This window comes from Cavia porcellus, unplaced genomic scaffold, assembly GCF_034190915.1.
Source record: "Cavia porcellus strain 051 isolate PalLab524CR breed Dunkin Hartley unplaced genomic scaffold, mCavPor4.1 scaffold_21, whole genome shotgun sequence".
Classification (NCBI taxonomy): domain Eukaryota; kingdom Metazoa; phylum Chordata; class Mammalia; order Rodentia; family Caviidae; genus Cavia; species Cavia porcellus.
This window is the reverse complement of record NW_026947504.1, coordinates 38,885,581-38,900,583: the sequence shown is the minus strand read 5'-3', so window position 1 is coordinate 38,900,583 and position 15,003 is coordinate 38,885,581. Positions and strand designations below refer to the sequence as shown.

The window sequence follows — 15,003 nt, the reverse complement described above, 5'->3', positions numbered from 1 at the left end:
GCTGATACAAGAACCCTCGGCACACTCTTCAGTTACTCGCGTCTATCACTGTGCTTTGTCCCTCACACTGTGTACTGCAGTGTTTTCAAGCACATGTATGCAACCTTCTTTCTAAAAAAATGTGTTTTGCAATGTACAATAGTCGGATTTTGGGAAATTGGTGTATCTAGATACCCTATCTTGATGTTTTTCATTCCTTCTCACCAACCCTCCCTCACCCCAAATCCCCAAAATCTGCTCCTTCTTTCTTACCCACCTCTCCCTTATTTCACTCTTTAACTCATTTATATTTTGGACTTCTCATGTAAGAGGAATCACGTGACATCTAACTCTCTCTCTGACTTACTTCACATAACTTTATAGTCTCATAGACTCATCTATTTTCCTAAAACATGATTTTATGCTTCTTTATGGGTGGATAATATTACACACACACACACCCCTCATTTCCTTTATCCATTTGTCTGTTAAAGGGCATCTAGGCTGTTTCCAGAGCGTAGCTATTATAAGTTACAATGCTATAAACATGGGCATCACTGTAGTATGATAATTTTAATTCTTCTAGGAATATACCCGAGAGGTATAGCCAGATCTACTAGAATTTAGGACTGTCCATCATGTACATAAGGTTCCTAATGTGAGTCCCTCAACTCTTACGTGGCTATTTCAATTGCTTGTATGCTGAAATACCTAACCCAGAATCTGGTGCACACTGAGGTTCTCTCTCCTTTCTGCTTCTCTGAAAAGATATTGCAAAAAACACTGGACCTCACTCCCAGCCAGGAGGGCCTTTGACACAGGGGCTGTGAGCCCCATGAGGCAGTACTGTTTTCCTAAAGGTTGGAAATGTGGCAGTGCCCTGCTTATGGCACCCAGCGTGTGGCAAGGCACCAGTACGTGGTCTGGGGCACATACGGTCTTGCACCCAGGAAAAGCTGTAGCCCAGCACCAACCCTCTGGAGTGCGGCAGGCTGGGCCTCGAAGCAAGGCGAGGACTCACCTGCACGTATTTCTCGATGGTCTTCAGGACTTCCGCATTAAACTGCTTGACAGGAACGACAGAAAGGTCCATGTAGCTCAGCAGACTGTAGATCACTCGGAGGAGGGGCTGCTGCATGCTGGGGAGGCCTTTCTCCAGCAACTGCAGGAGGCAAAGTGCGGGCACTCAGTTCCACCCCGACTTTCATACTGCAGCCCCAGGTCCCCAACAGCGTTATCAAGCACGTTCCCTCAGGTGGGCAAGTAAAACCCTAACTACTGGAGAAATAAAGATGCTCTCAAAGGAAACGGGAGTTAGGAAGACACACATAGCATGTGTACTCAAAGCAATATGAGAAAATAAATCTTTTTTTTTTTTTTTTTTTTTTTTGTCTTTTTCCTTTTTATCAGTACCAGGGATCGAACTCACGACTGCCTGCTTATAAGGCAGGTGCTTATGTCGCTGAGCTAAATCCCCAGCCCCGAGAAAATAAATCTTTAAAGGAATGCATCAGACAGTATCAAAAATTACAAACTAAAACAAAAGACACAGTTTGTCAGTTATCAAATTGGAAAGATTAAAAATTGATAATATTCAGTACTGGAAGGAGAAAAGAGAGGGCGTTCTTCAACACTGGTGGATATATAAATTGGATAATCTGGCAGTTGAGATTAAAAGTACTAAAGTCATATTTTTTGAAATAAAAAACACTTTTAGGAAAGTTTCCAAAACTAGCGATAAGTAGTATTTTTAATGTATGAGATTTTCTCATGGTATTATTTATGTGGAAAATCATACTTACATGAGAAAACAGTGTAGACAATTTAAATGTTGAACACTAGGGGAATGAGTATAAAAATTAGCAGTACATTACATGGTAAAATATTATATAGTTAAAAAACTGCCATTTTTGAAGGTAGTAAAGGAGATTTAATAATATTAAGTAGAAGATAAACTATCACAATTGTTTATATGACAGATGATGCCAATATTGATGTGAATTGTGTTATACAGAAATAACATCAAAGAAATAAAATGTTAATGTTTCTAAATAATGTAATTTTGGATTATTTTCTTTTCTTTTTAAAAAATGTTCTGTATCTTCCAAGTTTTCTACTAGGAACATATACTGCAAAATTAACAATACTGTCCAAAAGAAAATAAGGAGAAAATATATAAGATAGGCATCATGATAAAATTTACTGTTCAGTTTAAAGAATGCAGAGAAATGATCCAAGTAAATGGTAAACTTCTTAGCAGAAGTGGCCAAAGGAAATAACTGAGCAATTAATACATAAGGAAAGAAAAAAAATTTCATAAATCTATTGTTAGGAAGGACACTAGAAAGGAAGTACATGGATCCTGGACTGGTGACATAAGTTAAAGGGAAATTAAGAAAACTAATCTGAAAGTATTTATAGAAAGTATTAAACTGGAGAATAAATGTAATGATAACATTTAGTGGGTATATTAGAAAACAATCATCCACGCATTACAGTGTTGTAAATGAAAACCAATCTTTCAAATGTGAAGGACCTGGAGGAGGACACACAGTCGTGTTCTTTGGACAGTTTTATGGTGGGAAATGGAATCATTTGATGAAAAAAATGATTTTTCTAAAATCCATAACCACTGGATAAAATGTCTGCGTAACATGTATTATTTGATAAAAGACACAACTCTGTGAGTTATGGTAACACATGGAGGTACACACACGAAGTTCATATTATACAAACAGAGCAGATTCAACAGAAATCTGCCCACAGCTACATTAAACTACATGCACATGCGTGGTCAAACCAGGAAGTACACATGAGTACCAGAAATAGAAGTTAATGTATGCCACATATAGTGGGAAGTTGGGTAACTTAGTGGTATATTTTTTATAACAATTTTGTGATAGGAAATGAACAAATTGACTCATTTTTTAATTTTTATTGTGGCAAAATATGCCTGATAAAAAATTTATCATTTTAACTTTTTTTATATAGTTCACTGGCGCAAAGTACATTCACATTGCTGTGGAACTATCAGGGCTATTTCTAGGACTTGTTCATTGTTCTAAACTGAAATTCCGTATCTAAAAATAACTCTGTTACCAACTCTCCCTAGCTCTACTAACTGCCCTTGTATTTTGTGTCTATAAATTTGCCTAATTTATGTACTTTATATAATGGGATCATATGATTTTTGTCTTTTTTTGTCTGACTTATGCTTATTTCATTTAGCAAAATATCCCCAAGGCTCATCTACATTGTAGCACATAAATTTTTTCCTTTTTAAGACTAATATTCCACTACATGTATAAATCATGTCCCACTGACACTTTTGCAACTTTTACGGTAAGTGTTCCAAACAAATATTGGCTTCTTGCTATCACCTCCCATTTCACCTTCTTTTAAAACAAATATCTTCTATCATCTGCCCTTGTAAAGCAGGTGTTTGTGGTGGTTCTCCTGATACTTCTTATGTGGTGAGGTGGTTATCCAAAGTAGCAGAGAGGCACTTATGAGGAGTGTTTAAAATCTAAAGCAGGGGCTGGGGATTTAGCTCAGCGGCATAAGTGCTGCCTTGCAAGCAGGCAGTTGTGAGTTCGATCCCCGGTACCGATAAAAAAAAAAAAATCTGAGGCAACCAAGGACAGAAAGAACAGATGACCCCTGGGCCAGAGGCAGTCTGAATATGGCCCATAAGCCGTGGCACATTCCGGTCCAACTCCTCAGGAACCTCTACAAGGGCTGCCCGGTGGAGAGGGCACCATCTGGTAGCCGCACAGTTTCCATCCGGTGGAACCTCTGAGCAAGGGTGATCTTATAACCTATCTGGACCCTGGACTGGTGACATAAGTTAAAGGGAAATTAAAATTGCTTTCATTTCTTTGGAAAGCTCCCTGACAAGAGGTATGGATGAGTATTCTGGCAGGAAAAGCAACACTGAAAATGCTAAAACAAGTTAGCATTTGTCTCTCAGATTTCATGACCTCGTGGATTAAATCTGTAGACTGGAGGTACTCAATGGAATACACTTCACCTTTGCCCTGTGAAATGCTATATATTTCTACCATCAATGGACACAGCAGTCAGAGTAGTGTTTGTGACAAAAGTGTTAGAGACACATTTTTATATGACAACTCCCATCAGAAAAGGCAATGATAAAAATTTTATTTAGAATGTACACTGCTAATTAGTTCAGAGGAAATAACCACTCAAGGTGTCAAGCCACACAAGAACTCCTCAATTAAGACTTGAACACTTAGAGCAATCAGGTTAAGATTTTCTCATCTCCACTTTACTCTGACAGGTGTGAATACAGTAAGCATGTGTTTCATCTCTGGGGCAAGTAGATCGAGGTTCAGATGGGAGTCCTGTACCTTAAACTTGGGGAGAATTACTTTACTTGACCAAACTTCAGATTTTTTAGTGGAACTGTATGTGTACCACTGGTTTCTTGTGAGGATCTAAAGTGATTCCAATAGCTTCTATGACAATGCATTAGATATCAGTAAAGAGAAGTTGAGTGTGCGCTATCGGATCGGTTCTCTGTAGGTATTATGACCACAGAAGTTACCGCAGATGTTATCCCCAGCAAACCAGCTTACCTCTGCCAGGTAGGTGACCATGTTCAAGGTGATGTCAGCATAGGCTTCGTGGAGGTATCGACACACCACGCTCACCCACGTGCCACAGTCCCTCGTGTAACTGTGGGTTTTATAAAGTGTCATCACGTGTGCAAGATTTGAAAGCTTAGCGTTTTTCTCTTCCAAACAGACCTTTGAAGATAAGAAAACCAATTAAGGATAAAGCATTCTGATCAGCAGGAAGACATGTTGCAATTTTGCTATAAATCCTGATGGCATGGAAAGTAGACTGATATGTTTTCTGATGGCTACAGAAATGCTTAGCTTACTAATTAGCTAAGACAGTTTCCACTTATTTCTCTCTTCCTCACCCCAAAGCTTCTCTTCCTCCTTCCTGGACTGAACCCTGGGCCTCACACATGGTACCAAGTGCTCTATGACTTAGTGACGTTTCTAATCTTCCCCCCTATAAAATTTTATTTTAGACAGGGTCTTGCTAAGTTGCCGAGCTCAACCTTGAACTTTAAATTCTCCTGCCTCATCCCCCTCGTGGCTGGAATGACAGGTGTGCACCACCATGCCCAGCACCTCTCATTCCTCTTCACAATGAAAAGAAAGAGGACAAGGTGCATCAAGCACTCTGATAAGGACGCGACTAGCGTATCAAGTCTGGAGAAAATCATTGCTCTCCCTGGGCCTTTCCAAAGGCCTGGGTGGACTTGTCTGAATGTGGAGCCATATGTCATACCTGAGCAATCCTTTCAGCTATGTCCTTACAGAACTGATTGGGATTTTCAAAATGCTGGATCAGCTGGGGCAGGAGACACAAGACATTCAGTGGAAACCCTGGATTGGAGAAGACACAATGGAGAGAGCTGAATGTGGTATGTTTTTTTTTTTTTTTTTATTTTTTTTATTTTTTATTTTTTTAATTTTTTTTATGTGGTATGTTTTAACTGGTAACAACAGAAGGCACATTACAGGTTTTATTCTGATGGGACGTAAAACCATTCCTGACCTACCTTAAATATGATCTAAAATAAAATCCATGGAAAATATATAACTACAACAGCACCAGTTATAAAAGAGGCACTGGAGTAGATTTGTAATTATACAGTGGTCATCTTGCTATGGCTTGTGAATAGGAGGATACTGGCACATATTTGATTGGTATAGACTGAAGTGAAGTGGAGCAGTAGCTTGAATTTTTTATCCAAAAGCATGTTTTAAGAAAAATTAATGTAAAAGGACATAAGCCAAGAAGTTTAAATCTTAGTCACATAATCAAAAAGATGGTTCAAGATGATGAGTAATGGCTTGGTACCTCAAGTTAAAATCTAGCCCATGAAATGAATTCCGGGTGACTTGTGGGGAATTAAAGATCTGATGTGTTGATTTGGCTTAATTCAAAATAATAGGGAACCAACACTCTTTTCAGAAGGAAAAGAAAAGCAAAGAAAAATAAAAATGTTGAGAAATAAGAATAAAAGAGAAAGTGTGTGTATAAAAAAAATAGGACCAACAACATCTATATTATTACTCAGAAAGCATAATTTCTTGCAGGTGGGAGGTCTACGGATTAGGGCTTCAACCCTGGGCAATCACCCTGAGCTATATTCCCTTGTTTTATTTTTCATTATGAGACAGAATCTCACCAAATTACTAAACTGGCCAGGCTGGGCTCAAAGCTGTGATCCTCTTGCCCCAGGCTCCCAGAGTGCTGCTAATGCATAATTACTGTGTGCTGCTTGCGGATAATTTCTGCCTCCTCCTTCTCTACTTGTCCCACAGGTCCTGAGGGTGGAGTCTCTAGGACAGCCATAACTAAAGCCTCCCTGAGGCCATATCCATCCTTAGCTGATTTTGCTCAAGCTCCTCAAGGACAGTGTCCCTCACAGGAAGTAAATGGGGAATTTGGAACCATTTGTATACATGTGTCCCTTCTCTCAGTGACCTAAACCGGATGAAGCAAGACCTAGGAACGTTTTCTGGTGACCTCATAAGTAAGTTGAAGTCTTTTTTTTTTTTTTTTTTTTTTTTTTGAGACGGGGTCTTGATATGCAGCCCAGGCTGGCCTTGAACTCATGGCGATCCTCCTGCCTCAACCTCTTGAGTGCTGGGATCATATGTGTGCATTACCATGCCTGGCTATACTGAGGTCTTTAGAGTACTAAATCAGACCTATACACTACGTTGGGAAATGTAATGTTACACTTAAATATAAACTTCTAATGAGAGACAATAGCTATAGACTTTTAAACTGTGAGTTTCTTAAGTGTATTATGATACCCAGCGACACATAATTTCAGAGTGGGTTAAGTACAGCCTAGCCAGCACTGCTGCAGAGGGAAATTACCCAAGTAATTAGACAGAGAACTCAAAATATCCCAAAGAACTCTTTGTTGTAGGGCTGAGATTTCTTCTAGATTGTTACTTGTCTGGTGGTGACAGATCTCTTTTGCAGGCTGGGAGTTTAGAGCTTTTTGATTCAGTGTCATTTATTGGAAAGGAAGCCCTGAAATTGAGGCTGACCTTGAGCTCAAAGACTCTTGAGGTCATCCTCTGGCCTCCACCACCCTAGTGAGTGCTGGATCACAAGTTGTGTGCCCACCATGCCTGGCTCAATCACTTGCAGTTCTGAATGGAACTATGCTTTAGGAAAGGATTTCCACCAATCCCTGCAGGAGTCATTCCTGTCCCGTTATTGGTAATAACTGCTCGTGAGAACCTTAAAGGTTTCCCTTGCAAATCGTCAGACTGCTGTGAAAGAGACCTTTTTAGCCACACTGAACGGAGTACTGTGCTAAACAACATAATTGGAGCACTTCTCATTTTCTCTCATTCTCTTTCAAAAAGTTAAAAGTAGCTCTTCAGGTTCTTTGATTATTGGTTTAGTTTTCTTTTGGTAATGCAGTTGGAGTTAATCACAGCTTTTGTGTCTGGAACACGTTTTGCTAAGGATCAGAGACCCACCCTGAGAAAGCTCTCAAAGAAATGTAAAAGTTTTAGTCCAAATTTATCTGCCTTTCAGTCCTTAGGCAGAGCCAGAGATTATCTCTGCTAACTGGTTTTTATAGCACAGGACAGACTGCTGATTTGTATAGCCCAGATAAATGCAATGATAAGACAAAACATTCCCAGGGAACTATATGAGTTTAATAATAGTTTTAAATAGAACAGGTATTAAAAATAGGCACAGCCCAAGTCCCCAGAGGACTCTCTTGCATTACAACTTCTCTCCAGACCGTCTTGCTGGGCTGGCCACTATTCTCGGACACATACTAACTGAGGCTCTAAAAAGGAAGGCTGATAGCCAAGGATGGTTCAAGGGTCATAGGCAAAATGGGAAGACACCTGCAGCAGGTGGTGGCAGGCTTTCTTCCCCCATTGTTTGAAATTCATACTCCAGAGTGCAACCTGGTCCTTTGTAACCCCGAACCTGGATTGTGTACCCACCAATTATTAAATAGTTAAAATTACCTTTTAGTAGTCTGCCTCTCTAGAGGACACAACTACACGTGGTTATCAAAACAGCAATTTTCACTATCAGCTGTGACTATCCAACAACTATGGCCATGAAAGCAACAATAAGAAGCCTATATATCTGGATATTCCAGTCAGATAAGTCATCAACCTAGGGCCCATCTTAGAAACTGGCTTTGCTTTCACAGGTGTAAGTTTTTATCCCTTCTGATTCTTATTATAAGACCTCTGTTAATTGACCTACAAAAAGTTCTGACTAGTCTATAGTTACAAACTTAAAAACTGCAAAAGTTATTATATTCAGTTTGGCCAAAGATGTCTGAGTAAATCTGGTCTATTAACAACTGTCTTATGTATGCCTGCCTGTCTGCTCAATTTGGGAATGGTTACAATACTTACAGCTATTTTGTTTGAGCTCAATCACTTTTTTCTTCTCTTGCCTGTTTATATTTTAAAAATATTTGTCTGTAAATTAAGTTGGCTTACAGATAAATATCATTAGACTAAAGGTCATGCACCCACCCAGGCTATCAAATTATACAAATGCTATGCATATTGTTGTATATAGGAATCTTTCATTGGTTAACAATAACATGTTGTGATATAAAAATCTGTTAATGGAATAGAGACCTCTTAGGATTAGGGAAACTATTGGACAGGACTCCCCTTGGTGGTGAATAAAGGAGTTGATGCCTGGAAATGCTTTATTTCAGTCTTTGTCCACCAATTGGACCCCGATAATTTCCTTAGCCTTATGGGATACACACCACAGTAAACGCTGCTAAATATATTACTGCAATATGTTCACATTAGTTATCATCAAAAGATTAAGTTGTCTGTAGGTAAAAAAATAAGACGCTCTCCGCACAAAGCTGTATTAAGAGACAAAGGTTTCCACGTAGCTGTGACATTCATTACTGCTAACCTCATGGTGTACTAATCTCATGCCTTCTGGATGTACAGCTCTTCTAAGATATAAAACTAGGACTGTTTATGGTGATAATCTTGTTCTAGACTCAGACACCTGCCTTTCTCTTGTGCTACAGCTACTTGTGATAAGAGGTATAGGTCAAACCAACATGAGATCACCAGTCAAATGATAGTCTTAAAAAAAACTTACATGATGTGTCTATTACATACATGTCACCACACTTAGAGACGCTCAGGCACTGAGCAGTCCGAACAGTGTCACTAAAAATGAAACGTTAGGCATTATAAACTTCTAAGGTACATTTACAGACAGGTGCACTCTCTTTGGAGGGAATCCTATTAAAGGGTAACACATTAGGTGAGAGTTTCTTTGTGCCACTTAATGTCTTCTGATCTTAAAAAAATTTCTGCCTCTTTTATGATATTGTCTTGATATATCTTCTAGAATACAAATATATATGTTTTAGATTTGGGGAAGAGATAGAGGTGGAACCCAGGGCTCTGTGCATGCTTTGCAAGTGCTCTACCACTAAGCTATACCCCTTGCCCCTCTGTATAGAATTTAAAAGGAAAAAAAATATCCCCAAAGATCCATTTGTAAGCAGAACTGTTAAAAGCAGTAAGTCCACATCGTCTTTTTACTTTGAAGAGGAACACAGCTACCACTAGAACTGTAAGAGTGAATGATGTGGGCCTTACCAATAGCCTGGGATGAATCCACCATGGACACTTTGGACACGGGTGTCAGCAGGCTGAAAAGCTGCAGGGTCAGGTCGGTGGTGGTAAGGGAGGTGAATCCCTTCAGCAGCAGCTGCTGCAGCCCTGAGAAGTCAGCCCACTTGAGCTGAGCCTGGAGTTTCTCCAGTTTCTCTCGGTTCTCGGCTTTATCCAGGGGCATATGTGCCAGTAGGCGATTCAGCAACCTTAGGGCCATCAGGTACTCAAACTCAAAGTCTGACTCCATCAAGGCCACTGTGACCCAGAAGATGGTGGCCAACAGATTGGTCGGATGATTTATGTGGGACGGGTCTGTGAGACTGTCCTTCAAGGAGGAGGAGCTTCTGGTTTTGGAGGACAGGCCCTGCTGGGTACACGCCTGAATTCGGTCTAGGGTAGCACTGCGAGGTGGGTCAGAAGACCGGTCAACAACACCAAACTTCTTGGGCACCGAGAAGCTTCTCTGATGGCGGCTCCGCTCCGCTGTTGTGGTGCTGCCTCCGGCAGCTCCGGGGTTCACGTTCAGCTGCCCTGTGCTCTTTCGGCTTGCTGTTAGTTTAGTGCTAGAGCTTAAATCTGGTGATGAAGAGCTGAGTATAAAAATAGGTAAGTTCAACAAATGCAAAGAGGTTTCAGTGAAAAACCACCTTTTAAGTCTACCAGGAAACACTGAAGGAAGGACATTACTTGTTCAAAACACTATTCTCTACTAGTCTCTTTTTCCATACTCTTGTTTCTTTCCCCCCTTGGTACTGGGATTTGAACTCAGGACCTTGTGCTTGCCAGGCGGTGCTTATGCCACTGAGCTAAATCCCTGGCCCCTCCTTATCCTTAAATATAAAGCTATGAAACAAAACAACTTTAACAAGAACAACCTCCTCCAACAAAAGAAAAACAAATATTAATACTGTATCGAGTTACACTTATTTAAAGCCTAAAGAAATCAGTAGGTTTTTCACTTATTTTTGGATGAATTTGTATAGGAATAATTATGAATTAAAATGTATCTAGGAAATAAAATGTAACATTCTTTTTAACTGGCTGATTAGAACATAAATGGAAGGATAGTATCTACAAAGAAAAAAGTAAATAAAGACTTTTTAAAAAAACTTACTAAAATTTATAAAAATGATTTCTCAGTCTGCTTAATGATTTCTAAGTGTACTCATGCTAAAGAGATGTCTTTAACATTTTTGCTAAATTTTTACTGATTTAGGTAAATCTGTAGATTTAAATAGATAAATATTTACGGTGTTAGTGATCACATCAAAATTACCTTTCCACAGAAAAAAGTTCAACTTTAAACAAGGCCCAAAAGGATGGGCCTTTTAATTTGAAGCTTTACTGACTCAACCTCAAGAAACATGAGATCAATTACATAAACACGGAATCATGAGTAATTTGAAATGGGTTATTAAATAGTGGTGGGAGTAAAAAAAAAAAGTAACGAAGATACTAAGCTAGGAATTTCTTAAAGTCAACGTTTATTCTGTTTTGAATATATTCACTTAAAAATAATATTTAGTTTCTGTTTAGCAATGTAATAGGATAATTATTACCAAAAATCTTTAAAAAAATACCTGAGGTCATAAAAAAGTGAAAAAGCATTACTATTTTTGTCAGACACAGCATTTGGTGTCTATCTCACTGATATTTTAAAATACAAAATGCGTATATATATTTTTAAAAACTTAAGAAAGTTTCATACAGTACATTTTAGGACACAAACATACTTTAATAACTAGATCTCTGCTGGTACTCTGCCCAAATTCTAGCATCTCCCAAGCTGAGCAAAGTAAATGTGGTTGACTCACCGAGATAATACGGTTAAGAGATCGCTGTTCTTCAGGCAGTCAGACAAGTTGTCCACCGCGGCTTCCAAGGTCAGGAGCGCTTCCATGACATAGCCCTGAGAAATGTGCACAGAGAGCATTCTGTGCTGCTGATGACCCCTATTAACCTCCTGAATACTCATTTATTTATTTACTTATTTATTTGGTTCTTTTTGCGACAGGGTCTCGCTACGCAGTTCAGGCTGGCCTTGGGTTCACTTTGTAGCCCAGGCTGGTTTTGAACTTGCAACCATCCTCTTGCCTCAGCCTCCCGAGTGCTGGGATTACTGAATACGTATTTAATCAATGCAAACTTTAACCAATGTTAATAACCCTGAAAACTTGACAGTTGTTAGTGCTTTAAGGAAGAACTGCTTAGGAAATTTGGACACCTTAAGAGTTAGCAGATAATTGTAAGAATTATTTCCCTGGGTCTGACAGTCTCAACAGGGGGTTAAGCACAGAAAAGTCACTGTGGAGCCATAGCTTCTGAAAACAGAGACTTCAAGATAAGGCACGTGAAGAGCTATGCCTCAGTCACACTTTCTCAGCACTTCTGGTGGCCAGAAAGAGGAGCACAAGGCAGAGCCTGCAGGTGTGCAGGTCCTGTGGCGTGGGAACATGTCTGATGGGAGCAAGGATTGGTGGGAGCCTCAAAGCTGGCGCTGTCCTTAGCTCTCACCTGCTCGGCTTCCCGACCTGTAGGCTACCTACAAGGTCTCCCTGTGAGGCTGCGGCTCCACGCTGCCTGCAACTCTGCTTGGCCCCTACAGGCTGACCATACAGGGAAGTGCTTCTATTATACATGACATGTGATTGGACAATATGATGCCTTTAAATTGAAAAAATTATCATAACAGGAGACATTAATCCCCCTTGAAATATTCTCCCTTCAATAGAGCACGTTTCTGATGCAGTTCTGAAGTCCTCTTTCATCAGTGTCATTAGTTGTGCTGTCCTGGCTGCTTCGAGTTCCTAAATTGATATAAACATTAACCTGTCTTGGCATTTTGACTTTGGGGAAGAGTCAGAAGCCACACGGTGCCAGATGTAGTGTGTAAGGTGGACAAGGACATAAAGTAGTATTTTTATGAGTTGCCTTTCTATTGGATGGCACTTAAAAAAAAACACACTGTATAAAGACACTCACAAGAGAGGACTGCAGAACTTCTTCAGGAAAGTGACAAGATGGGTAGGATTAATGTGTCTGAAGTAAGGTAGTATTTTGAGGGAGATCAACAGCAATGCGTCTCTTACTGCAGTTTTTAAAAATGTAATTGTTCGCTGCATATTTTGATCAGACCTTGCACCACGGAGATCATTTCTCTGGGTGGAGTTTGGACACGGACATGTTTGGTGGGTGGTAAAACCCTCCAGACAACACAAGATGACTCATCTCCCGCATGCCACGTAAAACCAACAACAAAGAAGAAGCCACCAAAGAATTTCAGTTTTTTGTTTTATAAAATAGAATAGTACCCACTGGATTTTAGAACAATCTTTCCTGGAGTGATTTTTAGAAATATAAAAATAGACTTCTAGAAATTTTTAAAAAATTATTCAAATGGGTGGAATACTTGGTAAGAGACAGCTTGAAGAAAGCTATTGGCAGGCACCTCATCTTTGCAGTGAGCGCACAGTCTTTGTGAGCTCAATGGTTTTCCATTCATACCTGAATCTCGTCTCCATGTTCTCCAATCACCTCTACCAGCCTAGACAGGAGGTCAGACAAGGCGTGCGCCGACAGTGGTTGCTTGAGAGCCCGAAATATCTGGAAGGATCGACCAGCATAGTGCCTTGAAGAGCTTGCAAGGGCCGTCTGCAGGGCGACCTCACTCAAGTGTTGCTCCAGATGGAAACCTGGGGCCACAAGAGCCAGAGGGAAAAGGTCAGCGTCTGTGCTGCCATCAGAGTCACCTGAATGTTTAAAATAACAGCCTAATAGCATAGACATCCCCAGGGGTGGTACGTATTTAAAAATAAATCATTTGAAAATAGGTAGAGTGTAGTGTGAAGCTGAGTTTTAGCTTCTCAAGAGGCTGAAGCAGGATTGCTTGGGCCCAGAAGTTTGGGGCTAGCCTGGGCAACAGAGCAAGACTATCTCAAAAAAAAAAAAAAAAAATCAACCATTTAAAAATAATACAAATTTTGGATAATGTTGGGGAGGTACAGTGTAGCTCAAAGAGGCAGAAACTTTGGTGCAAGAAGGTTCTGGTTTTTAATTAGGGGCTTTGTAATGCTGAGAAACTTGTCAATCGAGCAGTATCATTTATCTCCATAGAACTGTAAGAACAGAAAAACTTCTGAGGTGCTCAGGGCAGCCTGATACAGAACATGTGGTCATAAATATACTGTTCTACTTTTTGTCTCCTTTTTAAACAGAATATTTTTGCTCCTTTTTAAAATAAGAGTTGATTAGAAACACATCTTCATTGTAGAGAGAGGAGCTGTTGGCTGTGGACCCAGTCAACTCTAAACACAACGGAGGCCTGCGTCAGTCTTTGCTCTGTAAATATGCAGACACTGAAATGTACGCACCATAAAGGGAGAAGCGCAATTTAAACTTGCACCTGAAAATTTGCTCTCCCAACGAATGTATGTAATCTCGGGTGTCAGAAAACCATTTGATCCATAGGAACAAAAATGCAAGAGAAAGCTCTTGACCACGCTAAGTCATTAAACTGGATTCTTGCTCCTCTTCTTGAGCCACAGGATCCAATGAAAATGGTGACTTTAGCTGTCTCTGTGATCTAGAGGCCTCCATGACCCATTTGGCTGTCATGTGAGAGCGGATGAGTAGGAACAATTCATGTCATTTCTCTGATCTGTGGTTTGGCCATTGGACCCCAGAGAGAAGTAGACTTCATGAGAAAATGTCCCTGCAGGGCTAACAGATGGGTCGCAAAAACAGACTTGCCAGAAATTTAGGATTAAACCCTAAGGCAGTTTACAACTTGCAGATTGATCACGTTTCTTTTTTGAAGTGTGTGACTGAACTTTATCACTTAACTCATTTTACATGAGAGGGTTAGCTCCTCTGGTAAGAAGCAAAAGCTGATTTAGAGTCATAATGGACCCGAAGGCAAGAATTGTACATGTAGGGGCTGCAGGGCCTACCAGCACTGTGACATTGTTCTTTAGGAAAAGAAAAAGGCTCTTTTTTTCCTACTGGCCACACAGGGAATTCTCATTTTCCAGTCTCCCTTGCAGTCAGGTGTGGCCAAGTGGCGGGAGGGAGCCCTGGAGGCCCCATCAGCAGGACCTGTCAGTGCATCCTGAGTTCTCCTCCCCTGGCTCTTCCTCCACCCAAGGGCATGATGAAGAGGGTCCAGGAGAGCTCTGAGCCAGGGAGCCGCATGCTACAGATCCCTACAGCTTCTTGTGGGAAGTCACACTAACCTGTTATGTGACCAGGAACACCCTTCAGTATGTTAAGCCAGTGAGCCCTGGGGCATGTGCGCCATCCTGGCTCATACACAGAAGCA

The 15,003-nt window shown here is 40.4% G+C and overlaps 1 protein-coding gene across 8 annotated transcripts in view; it reads right to left on the bottom strand.

Annotated features, from left to right (window-relative positions):
- Fry (FRY microtubule binding protein) overlaps positions 1–15,003 on the bottom strand; it is a 418,719-nt gene that overhangs the window by 48,104 nt on the left and 355,612 nt on the right. For all 8 annotated transcript variants that reach the window (XM_063232589.1, XM_063232590.1, XM_063232585.1 and 5 more), the window contains 6 exons: positions 13,191–13,378; positions 11,501–11,595; positions 9,669–10,276; positions 5,305–5,402; positions 4,578–4,748; positions 1,001–1,141 (listed from right to left, as the gene is read on the bottom strand). In XM_063232589.1, the coding sequence (XP_063088659.1) occupies positions 1,001–1,141; positions 4,578–4,748; positions 5,305–5,402; positions 9,669–10,276; positions 11,501–11,595; positions 13,191–13,378 (1,301 nt within the window). The remainder of the gene's footprint in view (positions 1–1,000; positions 1,142–4,577; positions 4,749–5,304; positions 5,403–9,668; positions 10,277–11,500; positions 11,596–13,190; positions 13,379–15,003) is intronic.